Source organism: Megachile rotundata, chromosome 2 (genome assembly GCF_050947335.1).
Source record: "Megachile rotundata isolate GNS110a chromosome 2, iyMegRotu1, whole genome shotgun sequence".
In the NCBI taxonomy this organism is placed as follows: Eukaryota; Metazoa; Arthropoda; class Insecta; order Hymenoptera; family Megachilidae; genus Megachile; species Megachile rotundata.
This window is the reverse complement of record NC_134984.1, coordinates 15,689,209-15,703,332: the sequence shown is the minus strand read 5'-3', so window position 1 is coordinate 15,703,332 and position 14,124 is coordinate 15,689,209. Positions and strand designations below refer to the sequence as shown.

The 14,124-nt window shown below is 37.0% G+C and overlaps 1 protein-coding gene across 6 annotated transcripts in view; it reads right to left on the bottom strand.

Moving 5' to 3' along the window:
- LOC100881280 (Kinesin heavy chain 73) overlaps positions 1-12,704 on the bottom strand; it is a 103,762-nt gene extending 91,058 nt beyond the window's left edge. For 5 of the 6 annotated variants that reach the window (XM_076542042.1, XM_012288207.2, XM_012288209.2 and 2 more), the window contains exons 1-2: positions 12,385-12,703; positions 1,392-1,479 (exon numbers count right to left, since the gene is read on the bottom strand). In XM_076542042.1, coding sequence (XP_076398157.1) covers positions 1,392-1,479; positions 12,385-12,439 — 143 coding nt within the window. In that variant the 5' untranslated portion in view covers positions 12,440-12,703. Of the gene's footprint in view, positions 1-1,391; positions 1,480-12,384 lie in introns of all 6 variants that reach the window. The other variant, XM_076542045.1, reaches the window with a different exon arrangement.
- Between the last annotated feature and the right edge of the window lie 1,420 nt (positions 12,705-14,124).

The window sequence follows — 14,124 nt, the reverse complement described above, 5'->3', positions numbered from 1 at the left end:
TACTCGTTGAATAATTTCGACGAGCAGTGACACAATAGTGCAATGCATCCCGTGTGAATGGCCTCCCCGAGAATCGTTCAATTATGCAATAACCGTTCGTCCAAGTTCGACAAGGGGATGAAACAAAGCCTCTCTCGGTCTCCCTCCCTCTCTTCTCGGCTAAAATGTTCCCACCCCGAGCAAAGGAACCAAGACACCCTTACACCCGACCACGTTAACAGAGTCCCAGCGAGAAGTGTATCGATCTCCGACGTCACCGTTTCCTTCGTGAACGTTGCCAGCACTCCAAGCTCTTTCGAAATGCACTTTTGTCCCGGTGATATGGGAAATCGTTCGAGGACGTGTCATTGCAAACTTTCGGGAAAACAAGGGCTGACGCTATCTACGCGTTGACGCGTGGGAGCCGGTGGCACCGTTTCGACGATGAACAACGTATTGTTCAACGATGCCGTTGCCTTTTACAACGATACGTATAATCTCTGTACGCGAAATTTTCGCGCGAGATTATTGCTTTATCGCTGTGTACGCGTTTTTTGATACGACGGTGAGTCATAAACATTCTCGTCTTTCACTTTTGAGAGAGATGATGTCTGGGCCGGATGTTAACTGGGGGATAGCTAGGACCCTCGATATAATTTAGTCAGTTTAAAAAGACTTTTTTTGCGTGAGATTCAAAATAGACTGAAGGGTCGAAGACTCCTACCCGAAAACGACCCCTTCGAAGATGAGATAGGACTACTTTACTAGCCTCCCTTGACCCTGAATAGTCCTTGTACAGGTTTTTTATTTACGTCACGAATTTTAGTAAGGGTGTCTTGGAATCTCTATTGATCTGCGTCATGATTTGTGTATGAATGTTTTTTGATCTACTTCTCAAGTATTATTTTCAAAGTACACATTCTGATAGGTTTACTGTTAGAAATTCAATGACATTGTGCATCAGATGCAAATACCTTCTGTGTGATACAATGGTTGTACTGTGTATTTTATTTAAATGTGCTCCTTCGAATATTTTTTCAATTATGAAAACGTAAAAATGTTTCCCATGTTTTCAAAGTAGGGGATGTTCGAAAAGGTGCACTTTTAAATAAGTGTGTACAACTACAACTTGAAGTATTTAATTAACACAAGACCACAATTTTCAAAGTGAACGTTTATACTAATATTCAAAGACTTATGTTTTTTTTAAATTAGTGTCCATAATTGAGGAAGTAGATTAATCAAAAGATAAGATCGAAGTTAAGCGATTAAAAAAAGTCGTTTTCTATCTTATCGAGACCAAATTCGACCGCAAGTAATCCCACAGATCGTAAAAGTTTAATTAGGGATCAAACGTCGGATGAAGTTAGAGCTCGATGAGAAAATTTAGTGAAGACGGGAGAATCACTTACCGTTCCATTTTGTCCATCGTGACGGGATGCTGCAAGATGGTTTGCTGCCCGCTCATTTCGACGACTAACTGTGTTCCGAGTTCCAGCTCTGAAACAGAAGAAACAAAAGTTAATTACAATAAAATATTTGTTATTGACTGTAATTCAAAAATGTAACAAATCTCAAAATCCTACTATCAGCTTCAGTTCAATCCTTTTTCCAGTTCAAAAGTTCTAAAATTGCAAAGTTTCTATGTTTCATAAGAGTGGAATATTGAAGTGATGCGCTAATATTCAAAATTCCCGCCAATTGTAATCTAGCATGTATTTGACGCGGTCCAATCAACTGAATAAAAATTAAGAATGTATTTATTGTAGATATTTTTGTGGATGAGTACGATTGTCCATAGATTTTCGATGATGAAGAGATGAAGTAAGGATAGGCATCGAAGAACATAAGCAAGGGTACACATCAAAGAAAAGAAGCAACAACAGATGGCGAAGAGAAGACCGACACATGTCGAAGAGGAGGAGCAAGGACAGATGAAGCGAACAAGCAAAGACAGATGAAGAGATAGAAGCAAGGAGCAGAATAAGAACAGATGAAGATAACAAGCAATAACAGCTAAGAGAAGAAAAGAAGAAGCGACAAACCAAGAGGAACGACAGACAACAAGGAAAAGAAGCAACGACAGACAACAAGGAAAAGAAGCAACGACAGACAACAAGGAAAAGAAGCAACGACACACAACAAAGAAAAGAAGTAACGCGAGACGACGGAAGATCGATACGATTATTCGAAACAAGTAAAGAAGCACGAGGGCGAAAAAAAGAGACAAGATACGAGGGAAGCCATGCACGATGAAACATCTTATGACAGTCACGAGTCATAACGCTTATAACATTCAACTCAGCGTGCATACGTAATCGTATAAGGCAACAAATCCATACTAAACGACCGCTCGCCTTAACTTTATTCAAACGCGTACAACAACTCGTTCGGCCGCACAGATCGATACACGTAACATGTGTTCATTCATGACTCGTTGAACGATCGCTTCGTTTGAACCTACCCTTTGAAATTTTTCTACGAACTTCATTTTCACCTCTATCCATCATTATCGATTTATCGGGATAGAGGCTACAACTTGGATTTAACTCGTTACGGTGACGTTCGATCAAAAAACGTTCAGATTGGACGGTGATTGGTGGAGAGGATGTTCAGAGTAAGGGGTTTAATTATTAAAGGAAATTTAAGTGTGGAATTGTGCTAGGAGTTTAAGCTTGTTAATGTGATAATATTTTAATAGGTTTCTATATGAGGATGAATAGGTATGAACATGAATATGTTCAGTATGGAATTGTACGGCATTTTGCTCTCGGATCATCCTTGCGTCGCCTTCGGCACCACATCTACAATTCTACCAACTCAGAATGCAAATGTTAAAGGTTTGACAATTTTCCTGAGGGTTTCAGGTGATTTTAGAGGGAGTCGATTCTATGGAAAAATGTTGTATCTCGCACCGTTTGTGAACTTGTATGAGTCAGTCAGTGGGGGGTCTTACTATAGTGACTTTCTTCCCTTACTGTGAATGGTAAAAGTATACGTAAATCCTAGACCGTAGAATAAAATGGTAAGTCATATTTTAAAAATGTTTTTAAGATACTGATGTACTACTATAAAATGGTGCATTATAAATAAAATGACAGAACAGTAAGAAGTAAAATAATACTACAATCCTACACATATTATTTAAATTTTTTTTAAGATACTAATGTACTACTATAAAATGGTGCACTATAAATAAAATGACAGAACAGTAAGGAGTAAAATAATACTACAATCCTACACATATTATTTACATTTTTTTTAAGATACTAATGTACTACTATAAAATGGTGCACTATAAATAAAATGGCAGAACAGTAAGAAGTAAAATAATACTACAATCCTACACATATCATTTGTACCCTGCCCCATTATTTTAATGAGGATTACACAAACAATTACCCAAACAAAAAAGACTAATTACACAAACAAAATAAAGAGATTAGTATCGCATGAGATCCACCGATTTCATCAATGTCCATTGACGAGATCTTCACGCACGAGCACGTGTTGTACGCGACGGTTTATCGAGCGTGTCCACGCATAGCAATGTAGTCTAAGAAGTTCTAATTGCTTTTGTCACAGGATACGTCGCCGCTTCGATCGATCACGTTACCCGATAGCAAACTTCTTATCCACTTGTACCTCCGGCAACTGCGTCATCGATATTATAGACAATTTTTTCCAAGTTTCTTTTATGCAACGTTATGATCGCCTGGGAATAATTGACGCTTCCGTGATTGATGATTCTTCACGCAACCCTGAAGAACTACAAATCGCTGAACGTCGCCGGTGAAGAGATGAATATACTTTTCGATATTCTTTTCGGTTATCGACTGTGAAATTTCCATTTTCTGTTCGTAAATAGTCTCTCAATTTTTTAATTTGAAATTTATATATTTCTGTGTTTAATTTCGAAGTTTCTACATCTTCGAATTTGAAAATTTCGAAGACATATATTTCTGCACTTCTATCATTTTTAAATTAAATTTCTTTATTTTCTGGACTTGAAATTTTACAATTTTTCTATTTCTGAATTTCTACCATTTTCAATTTAAATTTCTTTATTTTCCAGACTTGAAACTTTACAATTTCTCTACTTGTTAATTAAATTACATTCAAAATAAGGGTGGAAATATTGCACCGCTAGCTAGAAAGCTCAAATGTCCACACAGTAACGCATCCAAGAACAAAATTACATTCGTTCTTGCACGAGTAGAACGAATTAGCGAAATTAGACTGTCTTCTAATTTGAGCCCTAAAATACCCTGACTAAACAGTACAAAAAGGGAGATTTCAAGAAATAAAACCACAGAAGCCTGTCATGGGCTCTAATTAATTGAAGCAAGCACCAGCCGCTCCCATCTTCGAAGACACAAGAAAGGTATTGAACCAAACTGTCGGGCGACTAATGAAAATTGAACCAGAGAACTAATGGAACGTGTTAATTACCTACCGACGACACAAACCGCCCCTAACGACACTCGAAACGTATAATTTATTGATTTAGGGATCGAAATTCAGGATAGTACTGGGTTAGTACTAATACTAGGTAAAGATATGTAAAGGTAAAGATCGGTAAAGATATGTAATAGATATTTTTTGGTCTGTGATTTATGATTTTCTTGCTGGAAAATTTTCTTCTCGAACTGCTTGAAGAACTCGAAACATCTCGAGAGCATCTTGGGTAAACACCGTTTTCGACGAATCCATCTGCTGATGCAGGTAGACAGGTGTTTCAAGCTGGTTTTGGGTCCTCGTTACGGGAAACACTCGTAAAAAAAATTCGGAGGTTTTTAACCTTGTGATGTTGTGAACTACGCTAAATTTTTTGACGTAGAATTTATATGTTTGTTTATTTAATGGGTTCGTAATATTCTGTAGGTTTTCTAGCATTGATAATTATGTGTGGATTGATAATTATATGTGGATTCCCATATCCTTAAATCCTCATATTTGACAGACCCCAAATTCTTAGTCCCCAAATTTCTACCCTACTAAATTCCTAAATTCCCATATCCATATACCCTCAAATCTGACAAACCCCAAATTCTTAACTCCCCAAATTTCCACCCTGCCAAATTCCTAAATTCCCACATCCATAAATCCTCAAATCTGAAGAACCCTTTATTCTCAACTCCCCAAATTTGTACCTTGCCAAATTCCTAAATTCCCATATCCTTAAATCCTGAAATCTAACAAACCCCAAATTCTTAACTCCCCAAATTTCCACCCTGCCAAATTCCTAAATTCCCACATCCATAAATCCTGAAATCTAACGAACCCCAAATTCTCAACTCCCCAAATTTCCACCCTGCCAAATTCCTAAATTCCCACATCCATAAATCCTCAAATCTAACGAACCCCAACTTCTTAACTCCCCAAATTGTCAAATCCCAAAATTCCCAAAAATCATTCCCCCTTACTACACTATTATATTTCCTCAATTTCTTTCTCATATCACCCTCATAAAATTTGTTCATGTCTTACATACAATACATGGTAAATGTGTTACGAGTCCCACAGTGAATTATGTTGTGGTTTTACGACTGTAATTTTAGTACGTGTCGTTTTCGAGCGAAAGTGTACTTTTGGTTTCTTGCTGGATCACCCTGTATGTACATTGGCTTTCAGAAGTATTCAGGTACAACAACGTATATGTGCCTCGTACATAAGGGAAAAGAAGGCAAAGCCGCTTCTCCCGTAAAGAGTAAACGCGTGTATACAGAGACGGTTCAGGCGAAATTGCGGTTTTCTTTTTCAAAGGGTGTGTTTCTATGTCCTTCCTCTGTTTCTCTTTTTTTGCACGCGGTTAAATAGAGTTGCTGCTCTTTGCGAGAGACGGATACGAAAATGTATCCATAAATTTTCATAAAGAATTTCAATCAAAATATCTCCCTTTCTTAACGTGTTTTCTCCTTAATCTAAAAATGGATTAACTTGAAGTGTAGAAGGGGAAAATTGATAAATAACCGACCCGAAATAAACTACGATAATGTATCTGTAACTATGCGATAAAAATGAGCGAATAAACACGAATTAATTATTGCTTTTTCTAATTTTCTGGCATTTTTTTGAGACACGTTTGTCAACAATTTTTGGATTATTTTTAAATCTTTGTTCTCGAGGTGGATTATTTTCAACCCTTGTATTTTTACGTGCCAAGACTTTTCATGTGGAGTTCAAGTGGCGCTATTTTTTAACCACTCGAAGTTCGTTTCGAAGAACTGCTGGAGAACTTCAAAATTATCAACCACTCTATCATCTTCAGTTTTTATTTATAAAATCATATTTTTATGCAATCTATTTTTGAAGTAAACATACACATTTTAAAATAAGCAGCCACTGATTTTAAAATAAACACATTTTGTAAATTGTAATCGAAGAAAATATTAGATAACTGTATTAATATTTTACGAACAATAACATTGTCTAAAATAATTTCGAATAAATTGATTTAATAAACTTTGTTATCACTAAACTTTTGTTCTCAGTAATTCAATGAATATTAAGAATAATATTGTTTAAATAATATTTGTTCAACACAATGTTTAATTAATGTTTTTATTCTTTCTCGATAATTTCGTTTATATTGTTTACGAACTCTTAATTGTTTTAAAAATTTTGCAAGATTTTAGGCAAAAAATGGATAAGACGATAGGAGTCGTACGTCATTAACCAATTGTTGATAAGTTAACAATAATTATTATTGTGGAATGTTTTGCGCAGGTTATTAGATTAATAAATAAAATAACAAAAAATTATTTAAACGGTGTTTGTTTACGTTTAATATGAAAATAATATAATATTTCATTGCTAATATTTTGTCGCTAGTTGTTCGTACAAGGAAAGTGTAGCATGACGAATACGTGTCTTATCAATTTCCGTTTTCATACGAATTAAAAGTGTAGTTATGCTAGCTGATACCGCTTATCCTGTTGTTTTTTATTTACAGCATAATAAAATACGTAAAACAAGTTACACATTTCGTTGGCATATTTATAATTGAGCAATTTATAATCGACTTCGACTGCCATTATTTCGTCATACTTCTTTTCTCACATTAATACATATCGTTGCAGAATTAATCCATACGTAAACTTTAAAGTAAAAATAATCATTAAGAATAACAAAAGAATTTTAATAATTTATTCGATTCCATTATGAAGAACCAATGTAAACTTTTGTGTACCCAATTTTTGACGCAAATATTTGCTAAGAAATTGAAATTTTTCATCAGGGAATTTTATTACATCACCAGTTTTGTAACAGCAGATCGAAGCCCGTTATTATATTCCGAAGTTGTTGCAATAATTACAGTATATAGTTATTAGTTCTTGATAACGCTCGACTTCTTATCAGCTAGTAAATTGAGTTTCAACTGCTTTCGCTGTAACTTGAGTTATTGGCAAGTTTATTTCGCATTTTCTGAGTACTCTATCATGCCCAATTATTTCCCGGCTCCTGAATCTCTGGTTTTCTCGTTTCTCTCAGGTAACTGAAACTTCTACATTTATCATTTACTGCTTCTAAAACATAAGTTGGAAAACTTGGTAACGACAAAATAAAGTTTGCATTCTATGCATTCGTGACATTATTATAACCTCATTTAAAGTCGGGAAGCTCTTAGCTGTTCCAGTATCTTTATTTTTTGATTAACGAAGGTTTCTCGATAATCATAGAATCGTATCAAAATCATAAGTGCTAGAAACATTATTTATCAAATCTATCATCATAGTTCTCACAAAATTAAAAGTATCATTGAATCACTCCAATGAAATAACAGCTCGATTGATTTTCCACGAGGAATTATTCACCTGCCACTTCGTTTATCTAACAAGATACGGCGAAATCTCTGATAACAGACGGTGCTTATCACCGACGCCAAAGTATTTCACGATTTTTCTCGGGAATTTTTACCTGCGCGATAAACTTAATGGATCTATCGATACGAGGCGCTAACGTGAAATATCATCATCTTTCCTTGAGCTTAACGACAATTTAGAGATACTGAGGTTTCTCGTAAAATATGTGACACAGCATGTGCCGATATACAACGTATGAAGATGTGACACATGACGATACATAACGTACTGGAACATGACGGATGGCGAGACAACGTGTAGAGATTTAACGCGCGATAATTCAACGCGTGGCGATATAATGCACATTAATGCAACGTGTGGCTATATAATGCACACTGATACAACGCGTGGCGATATAAGGCACACTAATACAACTCGTGGCGATATAGAACATGCGCAGATATAATACATGAACATATGCAATGTGTACATATAATAATATACACTGATATAATTCGTGGCGATATATGACGTATGAGGTATAATACACGGCGATATATAATGTATGGTGATATAACGGATGATAACAACATGCATGATTATACATATAACGCGATGTGACATAGAACGTATGACGATATAATGCGATACAATATAGAACGTATGGCGATATAACGCGATGTGATATACAACGAATGGTGATATAACGCGATGCAATATAGAACGCATGAAGATACATTACGATACATAATGCATGACGAGCATGTAACATATGGTGATATAACGCATGGCGATATATTGCGTGGCAATATAACCAACACTAATATTTTGCAAGGTAATGTAATATATGGGGACTCAGAACGTGTGGTGATACAGACCATGTGAAGATGTAATGTTCGGCGATATAACGCGAGGAAATGCAAATACGTGGCGATTTAACAAATACCGATATATCGCCTGACAATACAATACATGCTGATGTAGAATGCTTACGAATTTAATTTTCGGCGATATAATGCGAGGAAATGCAAACACGTGGCGATTTAACAAATACCGATATATCGCCTGACAATATAACACATGCTGATGTAGAATGCTTACGAATTTAATTTTCGGCGATATAACGCGAGGAAATGCAAACACGTGGCGATTTAACAAATACCGATATATCGCCTGAGAATATAACACATGCTGATGTAGAATGCTTACGGATTTAATTTTCGGCAATATAACGCGAGGAAATACAAACGCATGGCGATCAAAAAATCATAAAGATATAATATTAGGCGATATAACGCGAGGATATGGAAAAGCACGACGATAACAAACGCCTACGTTAATATCGCAGCTCTTAGGTATCGATATTCAGATAATGACATAGAAAACAACGTAGACGTAAAAGAGCAGTTTTCAGCGAAAAGGAGCGTAACGAAAGGGTCGACGAAGGGTTCGATCTTTCGATATATTTCGATCTAGCTGGGTGACGACAATCGGTAGCTTTGAACTCGTGGAAACCTTCCTCGGAATCCTTGGCCCAGATATTCACACGTGATCGAATGCCTGGTCAGCGTTTGCGCGTATATGATCGAACGACCCGTTATAGGATGATAGATAAAATGATGACACACGGTGAAAATCGGTCGTCTATGTTCTCGAATCGCGGATTCGATGTCCACTCGTGCTTTGACTGATACGCGAGCCTCTATCGAGGGAATTGAATATCGTGTTCCTAGTTCGTATGTCTCGAATGCTGAATGTTTTCGACGATTTCAAGCGAGATGGATCATGCACGCTCCGGAAGCTACCGTCAACACCTTATCACTGCATACATTTCACTAGGTATATTTGTAGCACTACATTGAGAACTATACGCGGTTATCGATTAAAAATCATTCGTATCATACGTACGCATTGTGGTAATATTATAATTAACACGAAATTAATTTCGCTCCACGCATCGTTAATATGTAATTATAACATATCATTAATTTAGTTCATAATTTGTTAAGCAGGTATTATCATTAATACGCGAATTGCTGTGGTGAAAAATTTAACGTAGCAATGAGAATTAAATGTGAATAAAAATAAAAATTAAGTATAATGTTAGTGATTCGCAATTTCTCTTCTTAAGAAAATTATTCGTTTACACAAGATAGGAGGTATCGGTCATGAGTGACCCCCAAAGGAGTCAATGTATTGACATTACGCTATTGATATTATTCATGCATTCATTGTCCGCATATAATACGTTACGTGCGTAAAAGTCACGGGCAATGGTAATGGCGATGGTTAATGACGTTTATTCGATCCGGGCGCTCATTAACACGTTCGTTACCAGCATCGCCCACATATACTGTGTACAGTTTAACCGTGTTGCGCGCTATTATTCCGTCGAATGAATAAGAATTCAGATGTATTCAATGATACGTGTAACGAGTCTTTTCGAACAATAACTCGTCAGTTATTTTTATAAATATGGAGCACTTACGAACAAATCCCGGCTATACAATTTAAAAAAACGTACACGACGCGTGCGATGTAAAGACGTAATTTTATAAAAAAAGAAGTGATCTACGTTGCGCGAATATACAATCGAATGCTAATAGAGAACGCGTTAAAGATATGCTGATTACGAGCGCTGGCGCGTTACGTCAAAACGATCGTTGATAAACGTAGGAACGCTATCCACCTGCTTAGCATCTTGCAACCTCGAGGACAATCGAACGAACGAAAACGAAAGCAAAACTCTGGCAGCTACCAGCTGTTTGCCAAGAGAAACAGAAAGAAGAAACTCCTGCACAATAACAGATCTTTGCCTCGTTCGGCGGCGACACTTTTATCCCTTTTTTCCGCGAACGTTCAAGTTGATCCGTGAGATGCGTAAATCATCCTAGCGTTGTTATCGCTTTCTTATACCGTGAGCAATCAAACGTCACTTCGATTGTTTACAGAGCATGCAACTACGGTGGGGAGTGAAACCGATAAAATCGATTTTCTAGAAAATTACTGACTACTTGTTAACATCTTCATTTAGGAACTTTTCAGATTTTGCCATTTTCGAATTTTCAAACTTTGATATTTTAGAACTTCTGAACTGTGGTATATTGGAATATAGGGATTTTATATAATAACTCTAATATCCCTAGAGTTCAAATACCTCCTCATAATAACCTAATTACCAAATATTCCTAGATATGAAATATCCATATATGCAAGCTATTTGAAAATCCCTAGTTCTGAAATTCCCCTGGATTCCAAACACTGAAGTCTCTAAATATCCCTAGACTTTAAGAATCACTCAGACTGAATGTCCCTAGATCTCAAATATCACCGAACCTCAGATATCCCTACATTTTAAATATCACTAAGTCCAAAATATCCCTAGATTTCAAATATCACTAAGTCCCAAATATCCCTAGATCTGAAATATCACTGAGTCCCAAATATCTTTAGATCTAAAATATTACTGAGCCCCAAATATCCCTAGATCTCAAATATCACTGTAACCACAAAATCTATAGGTCTCGAATATCCCTAGACTGGAAATAGTCCTAGGTTCCAATTAGCTCTAGACATCGCCAATATTTCTGTATCTTAGTATAATATCTCTAGCTTTTCATCCCCTTTGATGTACAGTACATATATTGCAGAATATTTCCATATCAATAAAATATTAATTGTCTTTAAATTAAAATGTATGTGAACGAATCACAACGTGAAGTTTTTGATCGTTTCGTATGTAGATAATACTATTGGTTCAATTGTGCTGTTCGCGGTATACTCCAGCGAGCCAATCATGATTCGAAGAAAAATTAAACATTGATGATCAAGCAACGTAAAAATATACAACGTCGTGTTGTTTTTATCAAACCAGTCTGATAGTGTTCAATAGAGATAAGCAAACTTTTTTGAACGTATCCTGTCTACGATCGGTCAAAATTCGATGTCCGAAGGTCGTCGAGAGTAACGTCACCGTTGGCATTTTAGTCACATGTTTGTTCTTTGTCACGCGGTTTTGCGACAGACGACCGACAGGTACGGTGGCGAGGATCCTTTCGCACGGATGCGCGAAAACCGAACTCGCAAAAAACCCGTAGACGCTCGAAAATCTCGACGAACCCTGTTAGCCAGAACGATCCAGCGTCCACGATGGTGTAGCATCGGGACAAAACGAAAAAGAACGTCGTTCGAAACGGCGAACGTCCGATCGTTTGAATCTTCGGACAAAGAAGCGACAAAGATTCAACTAGTAAACACTAGGAGAAGTGGGTCTTTGAAGAGGAGCGCTTGCAATCTGCACCTTATGCACGCTTCCTTTTCATCGAGACACGGAACTCGAGATAAGAGGAACGTTAAGAGATAACGAGGATCGTAATCGCGTAGCAGGTGCAAAACACCGTTCCACCCGGACAGAACCAATCGGGGAAACGTCATTCTGTCAAAACGTAGCGCGATCGTGGAACGGTATCGAAGGTCGATTTCGAAATCGTCAACGAATAATTCGCTGTCCCGAGCATGCACGGCGATAAAAGATCGACGGAACGATAGCGCAAGAAAGTGCGACAAAAAATGCATTATGATTAGTTCGAAAATTACATACCTCTGCGATTGAACGGCCGGACCCGAACGGCAACCTTTATTTTATCCGTAGCCATGATTTCACACCGGTAACGCACACTGTATAATTCCCCGATCACAAGGAACTAGCTCGATGCTTCGTTATACACAAATACAATATTCACACGATCTTCATAGCGCTACATTATTCTCAACCCATACCGCGAACTTTTCATATTTTCAAACGACACTACGTCTCACCGAGCCCATGACACACTTCGCCATATTGCTTGAAGCTCGTCGTGCGCCAGACGACGGTCGTCCGTCCTATCGAGTGAACGTACTTCCGAGAACTGCCGCTAGGAACGCTTGCGAGCTTCAACCGCGGTGACGTCACGTGGACCAGACGCTGGTGGAGCCCATCTGCTGGAGAAATATAGAATCAGACAATCCAGAATTGTCGATCGATGGAAATCCCGCGCATTTCGAATACAACCATATTCTGCGCATGCGCAGTTGGATCGTTAGCGGTAACGTATTTTTGCGAAGTGCGGTTGTGCTGTCGGTGCGAAAAGTGTAAATTATGTTGTACAGAATAATTGTGTGTGTACGTATGACACTTTAATATATTGTATTTATACACATGTGCTATTTTCTTATTAAATTACGATAATTTATACAGGTATAATCAAGTCTTTACACATTTACTGATGCTATGTTGTGCGTATGGAGAACACTTTGAACGTGCATGTAGACTCCAGTTTGACTTCCTAGAGAAAATGACAGGTAAATAGGTTTAAAGTATATATGTTTGCACAGCATTGATATGAATTATGTCTAAACAAGAATTGATTAATTTTTTCAGGTAAATGAGTTGTTAAAGCAGGGTTTTGTAACAGGAAGTGAGCAGGGACTTTATTGGAAAATATCAACGAAACGGTGAGTGTATTTTGATAGTATTTTTGAACGTTCATTAAAATTTAAATGTACACGCGCTCTCTCTGAAAAATGTGCTACTAATGTCATGTAGCGACAAGCGGTAATATTGTATGCAATACATAAATATGTAGCGACAGTTGAGAAATATCCTTCGTTATCAACGAAGGAAAAGATCGAACACGGATGTTCCTGAAAAATGTCTACTTAAATAATTGAGTAGAACTTCGGGAAATCATCATGCTATAATATCGTTTACAAATTTTGTAAATAAGCTCTTTCTCGCAAAAGAATATATTTGTGAAAACGGTTTTTGATTCGAAAGAAAATTAGCCGCCATCTTTGAATCATTCTAGTGTAGCGCCAACTGGCGGTAGCGTGTAGGAACTAATGAAACCACAGTTTCAAAACCGTGTAGTTCAGCCTGTTCGCCGGAGAGATGGCGCCACATGTTCTATTTTAATTAATATCGATTTTATTGGCTTAATTTATTATAATGTGCATCAAATTACATCGGGGTGCAAGATTAATTAACTTCGGAGTGTTTTGACTTTGCAAAGCCATTATCAAATTGGCTTTTCTACGGAAAATTATCGGTATAATTACATGTCCAACATTGCATTATGATTTCCCGTTTGTCGATATTAGTATCACCGTTAGATAAGGTAGTATATTTCTGTAACTCATAGTGAATAACCTTCAGTCTTCAAAGATTACTTCTTCACTCATTAAAGATGCTTTAATATTATTTGCATGTGTTAAAATTTTTGAAAAAATTTCACAAAAATTGTACAAAAATAAGAAAGATTCTGTTGCGTGAGTTTTGTGATGCGCCACCCGATGGCGA